Raw genomic sequence first — 15,941 nt, forward strand, 5'->3', positions numbered from 1 at the left:
AGTTGCTCTAAACCACAAAGCCTGAACCATTTCCTTGTAAAAAGTGATTATTCAAATAGAATGTCCCACGGAAACTCCCTGCAATCTGAGGACTTGAACAGAGGATAAAAAAGTGTGTGTGTGTGTGTGGGGGGAGCTAAGCCTAAGAACATCTTTGGTGGCCTTTCTAAACCAGGACCCAGTGATCAGAGCCAGCCTCGTGGAGCAGAGATGGAATGCAAGATGGGAATGTAGAGAAAATCTGATAGAAGAATCACGCGCTTTTTACTTCACTCTGTTTTGTTAGGAGAGAAGGATGTATGTTGGAGGGATTCTTCTTGGTGCCTTTTAAACTCTTTGCATTGGTTTTCACCGAAAGCCACTTTATGAAGAGGTCACACAGATGAATCCCTACGATGGGAAGTCAGAAGTTCCAGCTCTGATCAAACAGTAGGTGGAAGGAAAGTTTTTCATTCAGAGAATATGGGAAAGGGGAGGGGAAACTGATATCCCATCTGAGGCTTCTGGGTCTTTACAGGGATCCTTTTCATGTTCCTAAATCAGTACAAGGGGGGTGGGGCAGGGTGCCAAAACAGGCTCATCAGTCACTCCGTGCCTCTGAGCTGCAAAACATTTTAACCCTGAGATGCAAATCATTTAATCATGCTGACTCAGTGGTGACCAAAAGTTGTGAACCCTTGGGATCCAGGAATTCCCAACATGATGTGATAATGCATTTCACAGCATGAACTTCAGATCTCCAGGACCCAGGCTAAGGGAAAGAGATGGCAGGGAATCTACATTCTCCTAAAGTTTTTTTTTTTTTTTTTTTTTTTTTTTTTTTTTTTTTTTTTGGTACGCGGGCCTCTCACTGTTGTGTGGCTCACGGACCCAGCCACTCCAGGGCATGTGGGATCTTCCCGGACCGGGGCACGAACCCGCGTCCCCTGCATCGGCAGGTGGACTCTCAACCACTGCGCCACCAGGGAAGCCCCTCCTAAAGTTTTATCCTTCCTTCCAAATGCATTGAAAATGGGGGATCACCAAGGGCAACTCCCACTTCCTGCCCCCTCCACGTATCTTTTCCTTTCTGTTTGCACCATTAGGTCAAGAGGTTAATGAAAATGCACTCTAAAATTATAAAGACGATAAAGCCGGGCATGAATATTAGGTTTCCGCTCGAGTCTGAATATTCCATCTGGACATTATTAAGAAAACCCCATTTGCTTCAAAATCTTACAGTGCTGTCCACATTTGCTTGGATAGGTCTGAGATGCTTAGGAACGTGATAACTGCTAATTGCCTACCTTGGAAACAAAACTAGGAATGTAGGTTGCAAGCTTTCCGTGTAGTTAAATAATGTGTCAGGATAATGTTGCATTTCGACCAAACAAGAGCTGGGATTTGTATTTTTCATCCTCTTATGTATTCTTTCCCCTCCCCTTCTTTCTCTTCTTCGTCCATCTATCTTATAATTTTTCTTTCTCTTTTATGGAATACTCTCATCCTTAAGGATGGACCTGTAAATATTGTACACAGCATTTCCTCCTGAGTCACTTAAAAATATTTACTTATTTCCTGAGGGTAACAATCCCCATTGAAGGACACAGTTCATCGTACCAAACAGCCACTCTTGGAAAGTTGCTTTTACAGCAAATATTATAAAATGATGCTTTGACTGAAGGATGACACTTGACATTAACATCTCGACTCTGCTCACCCATTCTGAAGGAATAGCTCCAATGAAAGTAAATTGCTGCTGAAGACAAACCAACTGGAAAAGACACTTGCGCTTTTCTTCTTCTTTTTTTTTTTGTCTCTTAAGGTTTTCACAATGGCTTCAAAGGAAATGCGAATTAATCATTTGTTTTGACCCAAGAGCAGCAGAACTTATTTTGAAGACTTAAACAGGCAACACAAATGTAAACAGAAATCTGGGACTCCCAAATGCTAAAGCTGGAAGGAGTCAGTCTGAAAACATCAATTCTACTTAGCGTTTATTTTCATTTGAAGATAGTGGAAATCATATATAAATCACGGACAATACGAGTTCTTCTTGCCTGGCAATTGTGCACATGAATCTGTTAACCTCTAAGTATAGATACAGAATTTTTTACTAGAAAGACAGGGCAATATGGCAGTTAATTAGCATCTGATACTGTAAACTACAGGAGATACAAAGTTCTGTCATATAAATTAATTGCCATTACAAAAAGGCAACTGCTTGAGCTAAGAAGGTACAAAAACTGATAACTTCCATAAATATAACAAGAAGCTAAGTGAAGAAACACATAACAGACTGTTTTTCCTATATAATATTTGAATATGCAAACTAAGACACCTGTGGCATTTTACAAGTAGGAATACGACAGACACGTTCACCCACCACCCACCCACCCATGTCCGTCCAAGCCCTCTCCCCTCCCCCTACGTGGATTTCCCAAACACGGCAAATTCTAGGGTTACAAGGACAGGATGCCGCACGGAAGCAGCAAGACTGCGAGCTCTGAACTGCTAGACAAAGAAGGAGCCTTATTGACAGTTGTAAAGCATTAGGCGTCAGACAGAAACTTGTCAAAAACAGCTGTTGTTGGGTACTGATTGATAATGTTTTCATTCTGACGGCTGAGACACTGCAGACAGTCGTGGGTCTGAGAAGAAGCCCATCCCTGGAGCACACATGAACACACACGCAGACAACGGGAAGTCATTTAACAGATGGCTTAGGAGCACTCAGCCACGGTATCTTAAAAAGATAACATTCTTCATTTAATGAACTTGCAGAGAAAGCAATGCCTAATAATCATTTATTTTTCATAGAAGATGAGCACAACAGGACGAAATAAAAGCAGGACTTTTGTAAGTGGTCATCGGAATAAAAGTTTTATGCTGCTCACGGATTATATAAGGTTGATGATATTCAAAGATGCCGTAGATAAAATTTGAATATGAATCTTCTTTGATCCACTCCATTAAAAAAAAAAGCTTAAAAGAAGTGTTCGATGTTTCAAACGTAATGATTTCATTAAAATCCACCTACAAGATCAAACCACAAAAGCAAAATTTGAATTTGAGGGCTTCCCTGGTGGCGCAGTGGTTGAGAGTCCGCCTGCCGATGCAGGGGACATGGGTTCGTGCCCCGGTCCGGGAGGATCCCACATGCCGCGGAGTGGCTGGGCCCGTGAGCCATGGTCGCTGAGCCTGCGCGTCTGGAGCCTGTGCTCAGCAACGGGAGAGGCCACAACAGTGGGAGGCCCGCGTACCACAAAAAAAAAAAAAAAGCAAAATTTGAATGACATATACCTTCTGGAGAATTACAAGGTATTACATCACCCTGTAATACAGTGTGAGTGTGGTATTTGGGAATCAGTCGATGCTACCTAAAAATTGCAAACATGTTTTTATTGCTCAGGTGAAGGGAGCAGTCTTCTATCATTTGGCCACTTGGTATTTTAAGTGGCCCAAACTCTACAAAATGTGCCCCAAAGTATTTCATCCATTAACCTCAATATCCATAGATTATTCCTGATTTAGAAAAGGTCAAAGGTGCCAAAACGTAGTAAACCTGTACATTTATCTGTATAATTTTATCATTTAAACTAAATGAAAAAAAATTAGTTCCAAAGACTGAATCTAGGCCCTAAAATTATTTATTCGCTGCAGCCCCAGCACATTTTTAAGGGCATACTGAAACCCCTGAAAATAGAGGTTTATAAGAGAAATACTGATAGACCTTTAATTACTGGATGGGACATTAACAGACTCCATTCAACTACATTAGCACTTACTGAATGAATACACAGATGATTCTGCCTTTATTATCTTTGTCAAATCCACGCCAGCTAAAGCCCTAGCCAGTATAAACTATACTTCATTTGGCTGTTTAAAAACTTTTTTATCTCTTATTTTAAAAATTATTTTCTCTATTTCAATCAGACATAAGATTTTTAGAAAAAGATTTTTAGAAACATGTTACACTGCAGCTCGACTTTACATTGGGTAATTTTTTCATTAAAAAAATATTTGAGGACTTGATGGAATAGTAATCAGTGATGCATGCATTGTGCCTAAATCTCCTCTAACTCTTCTTGAAAACAGAAACAATGTCTTTGCTCTTAAAAGAGGGGATAGAGGGAGACTTCAGATGTATTTTTTTTTTTTAAAAAGAGTCGGCAAGTTGTCTAAGTTCTTCCAAGTCAATTTTACTATGGCAGGATACTCGTTTCGGATAAGGTGATTAATTGAAGTTTTTGGTGCTCATTTTTCATTTAAGAAAACTTAAAAATAAGATAAAATAAAACCCCCAAGAGATCCTGAAAATGATACACATATTGTGGGGGAGCCCTAGTCACACACTACTCCACCCCAAACCCAGGGTAAATAAGCTGAGGTTCTCAGTCTCCCTGAGTCCTCCATAAGGGATTTGATTTCTGTGAGCCATGAATTCCATCCATTTTAGCACACAGTAGAGAAGAGACGCTTAGAACAACAGAAGGAAGAGACATGCGGTGAAGATAATTAGTGGTAAACAGAGAAAAAATTCTCTCTCAGTAGTGTATACTTGACGGTAATGCTGATGATAATTCACCTGATTTACAGAATATTCACTTTAATAGAGAGATGAGAGTCTGAGATAACTGGAAGAAAACAGATACTGAAGCCATTACAGTCTTGATACCAAAATAAAATTAAACGGAGAAACTAACATGATAGGTTTCAAGGCCTTGTGGGAACCCATTTTCTTCGCCAAATTTCACATTCTTACAGCTTCATGGTCTTTTTCTTCTAACAAATTTATCAGCTGAGAGAAGCTGTCTTTCAGTGCATCCATGTCATCCAGCGAGCAGGGCTGCAGAATCCAGCGTTTTCCACGTGCAAGTGGTTCAAGTTCAAAATATTTTTTGACCTTAATTGGGGAGGGGGGGAGAAATATGTTATTGATCATATTAGAATCTTTCTCATACCGAAATGTTGTGAGCAATGAAGTAGGGGGATTTTAAGAAGTTATATGAACCATGATGGCCAGGACTTGCTAGAATCCCATCCACAGCTGTGGTTATAATGTGGGTTATATGTTGTGACCCAGGAGTGTTTTTTTTAGGGGTGAATGACCCCCTTGCAAGCTACCATTCCATCCATTCACTTAACGGCATGGGAGGTCTGACGAAGTCTAAGAAAGAATTATATGTACTATGGCACAGGGCAAAAATACACTGCAGATACCAAAAAATTGCAATTCAATCAAAATAACTCTAGCAGAGTAGCTTTCACTACATTACCTTGTTAACTTTTTAAATTGGTGACGGCCGATAATATGTACACTATCGATTACACAAGACAATTATTTTGACCATCAAATACACACACAACAACAACAAAAATAATTTAAATAATCCTTTCTCTCTCTCATTTAAATACATGTCTCTGGCATGTATTTCTGAGACCTGGGAAGGTGGTTTTCTAAGAAAGAGGATAGAAACCAAGTGTGTGTATCTGCATATATAAACTTATATAAATATACATACATACATAAAGTCTCCTAGCTTTTTTTTTTTTCTCCCAGTCCTGAATTTTCGGGGAGGGGAAAATCAAGACCTTATAACTGGTATGTAAGGTGGAGCATTTGCTGTCTGAAAAATCTGTTTGATTAATAACGGGTCACAAGTCACTCTTACTGTGTACGAGGCTAGGATACTGACTAATAACATCCAGGATTACCAACTCCTGACTGTGAATAAATATCAAATTATTATGGCTTTCAAAAGTATTGATTTTCTCTCAAAGGGTATGATAAAGTACAAAGTCCACGAAGCTATAAACACACACACACACACACACACACACACACTACATCACACAAGAAAAGGACATTGTATTTATAGCCCAGCAGGGTTTACATAACATCAAATATAGTGAGTGGCAACATCAGAAGAGGCATTGTTCAAAGACATTCTTGGTCAACAAACTGTGTTAAATCTCATGTGCCTCGGAGAATCCCCAGGTCTTACCTTAGTCAATACCTGACCCAGAAAATAAAGATGTCCCAATCTGATGCCACTTCCAAATGTGGTTTCATTTTGCTTTTCTCATCACAAGCACCAGACTACTGTTAACAGCAGAGATACACCATTCAAAGTGGTATTAATATGTGTGCACACTTTGTATGTGAGTAAGAAGATATAAGTAACACTAAGTTTTTAATGGTAATTTAGGAACCACAAATATGCTAACATTTTACAGTTCAAGTGTGTCCCAGAAGTACTCCTAAAGATGTCTGCAAATTCATAATAAATACCACTCCTGAAAAACAAAAGAAGCCCTTGAGAATGGAAGGACTCTCATTAATTCTGATTCTGAAGAGTAATGGAAAGCTCACCTACAGACCAAAAAATGGGTCCATAATTTCAGGACAATTTTTGGCCAAGGTATTTTACAAATCATGTTATTAAGAGGATTCCCCCTTATGCAAAATGTAGACTCCATTCTTTTAGTTTCTTTCCTTCAGGGCTCTGAAAATGACTTGCTTCAAAAAGAATATGAGATTAGCAACCAAGATGGCAGAGTAGGACGTGCTCTCACTCCCTCTTGTGAGAACAGCAGAATCACATCTAGCTGCTGGACAATCATCGACAGCGAGACACTGGAACTCACCAAAAATGACACCCCACATCCAAAGACAAAGGAGAAGCCACAATGAGACAGTAGGGGGTGTGCAATCACAGCAAAATCAAACCCCATAACTGCTGGGTGGGTGACTCGCAGACTGGAGAACACTTATACCACAGAAGTCCACCCACTGGAGTGAAGGTTCTGAGCCCCACGTCAGGTTTCCAACCTGGGGGTCCGGAAACAGGAGGAGGAATTCCTAGAGAATCAGACTTTGAAGGCTACTGGGATTTGATGGCAGGACTTTGACAGGACTGGGGGAAACAGAGACTCCACTCTTGGAGGGCACACACAAAGTAGTGTGTGCATCGGGACCCAGGGGAAGGAGCAGTGACCCCAGGGGAGACTGAACCAGACCTACCTGCTAGTGTTGGAGGGTCTCCTGCAGAGGCGGGCAGTGGCTGTGGCTCACCATGGGGACAAGGACACTGGCAGCAGAAGTTCTGGGAAGTACTCCTTGGTGTGAGCCCTCCCAGAGTCCGCCATTAGCTCCACCAAAGAGCCCAGGTAGGATCCAGTGTTGGGTTGCCTCAGGCAAAACAACCAACAGGGAGGGAACCCAGCCCCACCCATCAGCAGTCAAGCGGATTAAAGTTTTACTGAGCTCTGCCCACCAGAGCAACAGTCAGCTCTACCCACCACCACTCCCTCCCATCAGTAAACCTGCACAAGCCTTTAGATAGCCTCATTCACCAGAGGGCACACAGCAGAAGCAAGAAGAACTACATTCCTTCAGCCTGTGGAACAAAAACCACATTCACAGAAAGACAGACAAGATGAAAAGGCAGAGGGCTATGTACCAGATGAAGGAACAAGATAAAACCCCAGAAGAACAAATAAATGAAGTAGAGATAGGCAACCTTCCAGAAAAAGAATTCAGAATGATAGTGAAGATGATCCAGGACCTTGGAAAAACAATGGAGGCAAAGATAGAGAAGATGCAAAATGTTTAACAAAGACCTAGAAGAATAAAAGAACAAACAAACAGAGATGAACAATACAATAACTGAAATGAAAACTACACTAGAAGGAATCAATAGCAGAATAACTGAGGCAGAAGAACGGATAAGTGACCTGGAAGACAGAATGGTGGAATTCACTGCTGCAGAACAGAATTTTAAAAAAGAATGAAAAGAAAGGAAGACAGTCGAAGAGACATCTGAGACAACATTAAATGCAACAACATTTGCATTATAGGGGTCCCAGAAGGAGAAGAGAGAAAGGACCTGAGAAAATATTGAAGAGATTATAGTCGAAAACTTCCCTAACATGGGAAAGGAAATAGCCACCCAAGTCCAGGAAGCACAGAGAATCCCATACAGGATAAACCCAAAGAGAAACACGCCGAGACATGTAGTAATCAAACTGGCAAAAATTAAAGACAGAGAAATTATTGAAAGCAGCAAGGGAAAAACGACAAATAACATACAAGGGAACTCCCATAAGGTTAAGAGCTGATTTCTCAGCAGAAACTCTATAAGCCAGAAGGGAGTGGCATGATATACTTAAAGTGATGAAAGGGAAGAAACTACAACACAGATTACTCTACCCTGCAAAGATCTCATTCAGATTCGATGGAGAAATCAAAAGCTTTGCAGACAAGCAAAAGCTAAGAGAATTCAGCACCACGAAACCAGCTCTACAACAAATGCTAAAGGAACTTCTCTAAGTGGGAAACACAAGAGAAGAAAAGGACCTACAAAGACAAACCCAAAACAATTAAGAAAATGGCCACAGGAACATACATATTGTTAATTACCTTAAATGTGAATGGATTAAATGCTCCAACCAAAAGACATAGGCTTGCTGAATGGATACAAAAACAAGACCCATACATATGCTGTCTACAAGAGACCCATTTCAGACCTAGGGACACATACACACTGAAAGTGAGGGGATGAAAAAAGATATTCCATGCAAACGGAAATCAAAGGAAAGCTGGAGTAGCAATACTCATATCAGATAAAATAGACTTTAAAATAAAGAATGTTACAAGAGACAAGGAAGGACACTACATAATGATCAAGGGATCAATCCAAGAAGAAGACATAACAATTATAAATACATATGCACCCAACATAGGAGCACCTCAATACATAAGGCAACTGCTAACAGCTATAAAAGAGGAAATCGACAGTAACACAATAATAGTGGGGGACTTTATTTTATTTTATTTATTTATTTTTTAACATCTTTATTTGAGTATAACTGTTTTACAATAGTGTGTTAGTTTCTCCTTTACAACAAAGTGAATCAGTTATACATATACATATGTTCCCATGTCTCTTCCCTCTTGTGTCATCCTCCCTCCCACCGTCCCTATCCCACCCTTCTAGGTGGTCACAAAGCACAGAGGTGAACTCCCTGTGCTATGCGGCAGCTTCTAGTGCGGGACTTTAACACCTCACTTACACCAATGGACTGATCATCCAAAATGAAAATAAATAAGGAAACACAAGCTTTAAATAACACAATAGACCAGATAGATTTAATTGATGTTTATAGGACATTCCATCCCAAAACAGCAGATTACACTTTCTTCTCAAGTGCGCACGGAACATTCTCCAGGATAGATCACATAGGTCACAAATGAAGCCACAGTAAATTTAAGAAAACTGAAATCATATCAAGCATCTTTTCTGACCACAATGCGATGAGATTAGAAATCAATTACAGGGAAAAAAACATAAAAAACACAAGCACATGGAGGGTAAACAATACGTTACTAAATAACCAAGAGATCACTGAAGAAATCAGAGGAAAAAAAAATACCTATAGACAAATGACAATGAAAAAATGATGATCCAAAACCTATGGGATGCAGCAAAAGCAGTTCTAAGAGGGAAGTTTATAGCTATACAAGCCTACGTCAAGAAACAAGAAAAATCTCAAATAAATAATCTAATCTTACACTTAAAGGAACTAGAGAAAGAACAAACAAAACCCAAAGTTAGCAGAAGGAAAGAAATCATAAAGATCAGAGCACAAATAAATGAAATAGAAACAAAGAAAACGACAGCAAAGATCAATAAAACTAAAAGCTGGTTCTTTGAGAACATAAACTAAATTGATAAACCATTAGCCAGACTCATCAAGATAAGAGGGAGAGGACTCAAGTCAATAAAATTAGAAATGAAAAAGGTGAAGTTACAACAGACACCGCAAATACAAAGCATCCTAAGAGACTACTACAAGCAACTCTATGCCAGTAAAATGGACAACCTGGAAGAAATGGACAAATTCTTAGACAGGTATAACCTTCCAAGACAGAACCAGGAAGAAACAGAAAATATGAACAGACCAATCACAAGTAATGAAATTGACACTGCGATTAAAAATCTTCCAACAAACAAAAGTCCAGGCCCAGATGGCTTCAGAGGTGAATTCTATCAAACATTTAGGGAAGAGCTAACACCCATTCTTCTCAAAGTTCCAAAAAAATTATGGAGGAAGGAACACTCCCAAACTCATTCTATGAGGCCACCATCACCCTGATACCAAAACCAGACACAGATACTACAAAAAAGGAAAATGACAGACCAATATCACTGATGAATATAGATACAAAAATCGTGAATAAAATACTAGCAAACAGAATCCAACAGCACATTAAAAGGATCATACACCATGATCAAGTGGGATTTATCCCAGGGATGCAAGGATTCTTCAATATATGTAAATCAATCAATGTGATAAACCATATTAACAAACTGAAGAATAATACCCATATGATCACCTCAATAGATGCAGAGAAAGCTTTTGATAAAATTCAACAGCCATTTATGATAAAAACTCTCCAGTAAGTGGGCATAGAGGGGACCTACCTCAATAAAATAAAGGCCATATATGACAAACCCTCAGCCAACATCATTCTCAATGGTGAAAAACTGAAAGCATTTCCTCTAAGATCAGGAACAAGACAAGGATGTCCACTCTCACCACTATTATTCAACATAGTTTAGCAAGTCCTAGGCATGGCAATCAGAGAAGAAAAGGAAATAAAAGGAATACAAATTGGAAAAGAAGTGAAACTGTCACTGTTTGCAGATGACATGATACTATACATAGAGAATCCTAAAGATGCCACCAGATAACTACCAGAGTGAATCAGTGAATTTGGTAAAGTTGCAGGATACAAAATTAATGTACAGAAATCTCTTGCATTCCTATACACTAACAATGAAAAATCTGAAAGAGAGATTAAGGAAACACTCCCATTTACCACTGCAACAAAAAGAATAAAATACCTAGGAATAAACCTACCTAAGGAGGCAAAAGACCTGTATGCAGAAAACTATAAGACACTGATGAAAGAAATTAAAGATGATACCAACAGATGGAGAGATATACCATGTTCTTGGATTGGAAGAATCAATATTGTGAAAATGACTATACTACCCAAAGCAATCTACAGATTCAATGCAATCCCTATCAAATGACCAACGGCATGTTTTATGGAACTAGAACAAAAAATCTTAAAATTTGTATGGAGACACAAAAGACCCCGAATAGCCAAAGTAGTCTTGAGGGAAAGAAACGGAGCTGGATGAATCAGACTCCCTAACTTCAGACTATATGACAAAGCTACAGTAATCAAGACAATCTGGTACTGGCACAAAAACAGAAACATAGATCAATGGAACAAGATAGAAAGCCCAGAGAGAAACCCACGCACCTATGGTCAACTAATCTATGACAAAGGAGGCAAAGATATACAATGGAGAAAAGACAGTCTCTTCAATAAGTGGTGCTGGGAAAACTGGACAGCTACATGTAAAAGAATGAAATTAGAATACTCCCTAACACCATACACAAAAATAAACTCCAAATGGATTAGAGACCTAAATGTAAGACCAGACACTACAAAACTCTTAAAGGAAAACATAGGAAGAACACTTTTTGACGTAAATCACAGCAAGACCTTTTTTGATCCACCTCCTAGAGTAATGGAAATAAAAACAAAAATAAACAAGTGGGACCTAATGAAACTTCAAAGCTTTTGTACAGCAAAGGAAACCATAAACAGGACGAAAAGACAACCCTCAGAATGGTAGAAAATATTTGCAAATGAATCAACAAAGGATTAATCTCCAAAATATATAAACAGCTCATTCAGCTCAAAATTAAAAAAACAAACAACCCAGTCCAAAAATGGGTAGAAGACCTAAATAGACATTTCTCCAAAGAAGATATACCGATGGCCAAGAAGCACATGAAAAGCTGCTCAACATCACTATTTATTAGAGAAATGCAAATAAAAACTACAATGAGGTATCACCTCATACCAGTTAGAATAGGCATCATCAGAAAATCTACAAACAACAAATGCTGGAGAGGGTGTGGAGAAAAGGGAACCCTCTTGTACTGTTGATGGAAATGTAAATTGATAGAGCCACTATGGAGAACAGTAAGGAGGTTCCTTAAAAAACTAAAAATAGAATTACCGTATAATCCAGCAATCCCACTACTGGGCATATACCCAGAGAAAACCACAATTCAAAAAGACACATGCACCCCAATGTTCATTGCAGCAATATTTACTATAGCCAGGTCATGGAAACAACCTAAATGCCCATTGACAGACGAATGGATAAAGAAGATGTGGTACATATATACAATGGAATATTACTCAGCCGTTAAAAGGAAGGAATTTGGGTCATTCATAGAGATGTGGATGGATGTAGAGACTGTCATACAGAGTGAAGTAAGTCTGAAAGCAAAAAACAAATATCGTATATTAACGCATACATGTGGAACCTAGAAAAATGGTACAGATGAACCGGTTTGCAGGGCAGAAATTGAGACACAGATGTAGAGAACAAACGTATGGACACCAAGGGAGGAAACTGGCAGGGGGGAAACCGGCAGGGGGGAGGGGGTAGTGGTGTGATGAATTATGTGATTGGGTTTGACATGTATACACTGATGTGTGTAAAATTGATGACTAATAAGGACCTCCTGTATAAAAAGTAAAATAAAATAAAATTCAAAAATTAAAAAAATATTTTAATAAAGAATTGATGAGTCAAAAAAAAAAAAAGAATATGAAATTGCTTGTGCAACGGCCAGCACCAAAGACCAACCTTGCTGCGCCGAGAGAGAGGGGTTGCCAGTCACTGGACCAAGGGAGCTGTGGGCCAGCAGGGGGAGAGAAGAGCTGCCAGGAGCAACAGGTGGGGAACATGTTTAAATCTATAGCTAGAAGGAGGATGTGGCTGCTCTAAAGAGTTTAAAATCTGAGATGCTAGTCTCCTCGATTCTGCCACAAAGACAGGTTTCAGGTAGCGCCACTAAGTGCAAAAATGGGGAAGCCTGTGCTTACGAAACAGTCTGGTATTTGATCAATGATGCCTCCCATCAAGAGTGGACAGCATGTCACATGCAAATCTGGCACATGAAGGAATTTGTACCCTTGTCACATTTTATAACCTCAAATCTAAAAGGACAACATTTTAAGTATTACTAATAACTGGGAAGAGGACTAGCGGCAAGAAATCCAATACTATTAAAATAAAGACTAACACAGTAAGAGCATATTACTAACACTACTTCCTCCGAATGGTTTACTTAAAAATTCACGGAATTCATACTAGTAGCATATCGACAGCTAATTTAAAAACAATGTCAGGGCTTCCCTGGTGGCGCAGTGGTTGGGAGTCCGCCTGCCGATGCAGGGGACACGGGTTCGTGCCCCCGTCTGGGAGGATCCCGCATGCCGCGGAGCGGCTGGGCCCGTGAGCCATGGCCGCTGAGCCTGCGCGTCCGGAGCCGGTGCTCCGCAACGGGAGAGGCCACAACAGTGAGAGACCCGCGTACCACACACACACACACACAAAAAAAAAAAAGAGAGAAGATGAAGACAATGTTCTGCCTTGAACTTTTTTCTTTAGGATAACATTTCTTACTTTGTTTTCTTATATTAACCTGAAGTTCACATTTTACCACCTCCCCTCAATTACTACAATAAAAGTGACCCACTGTCACACTTGACTTGTCCATGATTGCTTTCTCTGTCCTTCTGTATGCTGATGTATAATTTTAAAGAAAGATGTTTAAGTCTGACCAACATAAATCATATGCTTACACGTGCTTACATAATAACCTTATTATTTTTAAGGTTTAAAAAAACTGCCTATGATGCAAGGATTTATATTTTATGATCGACATCTTTTTTTTTTTTTTTTTTTTTGTGGTACGCGGGCCTCTCACTTGTTGTGGCCTCTCCCGTTGCGGAGCACAGGCTCTGGACGCGCAGGCTCAGCAGATGTGGCTCACAGGCCCAGCCGCTCTTGCAGCATGTGGGATCTTCCCGGACCGGGGCACGAACCCGTGTCCCCTGCGTCGGCAGGCAGACTCTCAACCACTGCACCACCAGGGAAGCCCCCGACATCATTTTTTAAAGGTTATTTTCTTATCAAGATAAACATTTAAAAAATGATTCAAGAGAAATGAAGCCAACTCTTTTGACTGCTTTATCAGCTACTTAAATGTCATGGCTAACTGGAAACTGCTGGAATTAGGAGCTGGTGGTTGTTTCACATTGGCCTCTGGTGATGGCACTTGGGGCAATGACATCAGAATACAGCTGCCTGGCAACCTGCGGTCATCGAGCTATTTTCGGGATGGCCACAGAGAGTGGGTATTTGTTAGTGGCCATGGATCCACCCTAGAGATAGGAAAACAAAGCCACCATAAGTTGCCAACCTATTTTAGCTATGTCATCAGAGCCCTTTCTTCACTCACAAAACTTCGGGTTGATTTGAATTACTGCATTGTTATCCACACATTGCATTTACTGTAAAGTCCTAATATAACAGAGACAAATCGGCACCATCTCATTGCTGATAATGTTTGTAGCAGCTGTTGAACCTGTGAGACATTATATAGCATAGGAGACCCACTCATTGGGTAGGAGATGTCCTTTATGTTTCCTTGAGTAGAGAAGTAACAAAACAATTCTTTCCTACTTACAGGACCCCTAATGGGGTTGCAATGATACTCACTGTTTTTCCTATCTTGCCTTTACTTCACATTCAACAATTTTATTTTTAATTCCTGCAAACCTGTTGTGACTAAATTTCTAGAAGTCACATAAATAGTTTCTGAACTGCAATGATAGGTCTTTCCTTTTTAAAAACATGCAAATCTTATTTTATTTATAACGATAAGCTGCTTGTTTTTTTTTGTTTTTGTTATTAAACCATGTAAGTAGTGTGTGGTCAGAGTTGGCCTTGTTTTCCTTGAAACACTTTTGGGGAGCCGGGTGATACAATGCTCCACAAGGGGTTACTTAGTGTTTTCATGTTACACAGAGTTGCTTTGTAAGCTCAGATATTTACAAACAGTGTTTTGACCCATGTGAATGTGTGGCAAGACATTAAAAAAGGGGGTTTGTGACAGTTCTTTAGGATGCACGGGACTGTGCTGTGTACCCTAGAATATGTCACCCTTAGTTCTAATGAACGCAATGCCATTACCACCAACCAGTCACTGCTGTAATTAAAAGCACCCTCTCCCCTCACATGTCCAGAATACCACATGTCCAGATCCTGTCCCTGTGGATGCAGGGATCTCTTGAGCCTGTCTGAGGCTATTAGCTTATTTTTGCATACATTCACCACGAGAGATAGAAGCTGGATATTTTCTCTCCTCCCCCATCTCCCCCAGATCCCCATCTACACACAACACGTATATTCCCTCTGCAAAAAAATAGCCGATTATAACGGACCTCTCTTAAGCTGGGGCGTGGCTGTGGTGGAGTGAGGATGAGTATAAGCAGTTTTGGAAATCTGCATCCTTAAAGCTGGCTTCCTATAGCTTCATGCATTCAACCACTACCTCTTTTTTTTTTTTTTTTTTTTTTCGGTATGCGGGCCTCTCACTGCTGTGGCCTCTCCCGTTGCGGAGCACAGGCTCCGGACGCGCAGGCCCAGCGGCCATGGCTCACGGGCCCAGCCGCTCCACGGCATGTGGGATCTTCCTGGACCGGGGCACGAACCCGTGTCCCCTGCATCGGCAGGAGGATTCGCAACCACTGCGCCACCAGGGAAGCCCCTGTACTCTTTAAAGAACTGTATAAATAAGGTTTTCTGGGGACAGGTTCATATCGGTTCTTAACTCTTTGATAAAAGTATGGTCGGGTAGGGGAGGGATAAATTAAAAGTTTGGGATTAATAGATACATACTCTTATAAAGAAAATAGATAAACAACAAGGACCTACTGTATAGCACAGAGAACTATATTTGATATCTTGTAATAACCTATAATGGAAAATAATCTGAAAAAGGATATATAG

The 15,941-nt window shown here is 40.1% G+C and overlaps 1 protein-coding gene across 2 annotated transcripts in view; it reads right to left on the reverse strand.

Moving 5' to 3' along the window:
* Window positions 1–1,963: 1,963 nt before the first annotated feature.
* ARL15 (ADP ribosylation factor like GTPase 15) overlaps window positions 1,964–15,941 on the reverse strand; it is a 425,781-nt gene continuing 411,803 nt past the window's right edge. For both annotated transcript variants that reach the window (XM_059062870.2, XM_059062869.2), the window contains one exon: window positions 1,964–4,885. In XM_059062870.2, coding sequence (XP_058918853.1) covers window positions 4,733–4,885 — 153 coding nt within the window. In that variant the 3' untranslated portion in view covers window positions 1,964–4,732. The remainder of the gene's footprint in view (window positions 4,886–15,941) is intronic.

This window comes from Kogia breviceps, chromosome 4 (assembly GCF_026419965.1).
Source record: "Kogia breviceps isolate mKogBre1 chromosome 4, mKogBre1 haplotype 1, whole genome shotgun sequence".
In the NCBI taxonomy this organism is placed as follows: domain Eukaryota; kingdom Metazoa; phylum Chordata; class Mammalia; order Artiodactyla; family Physeteridae; genus Kogia; species Kogia breviceps.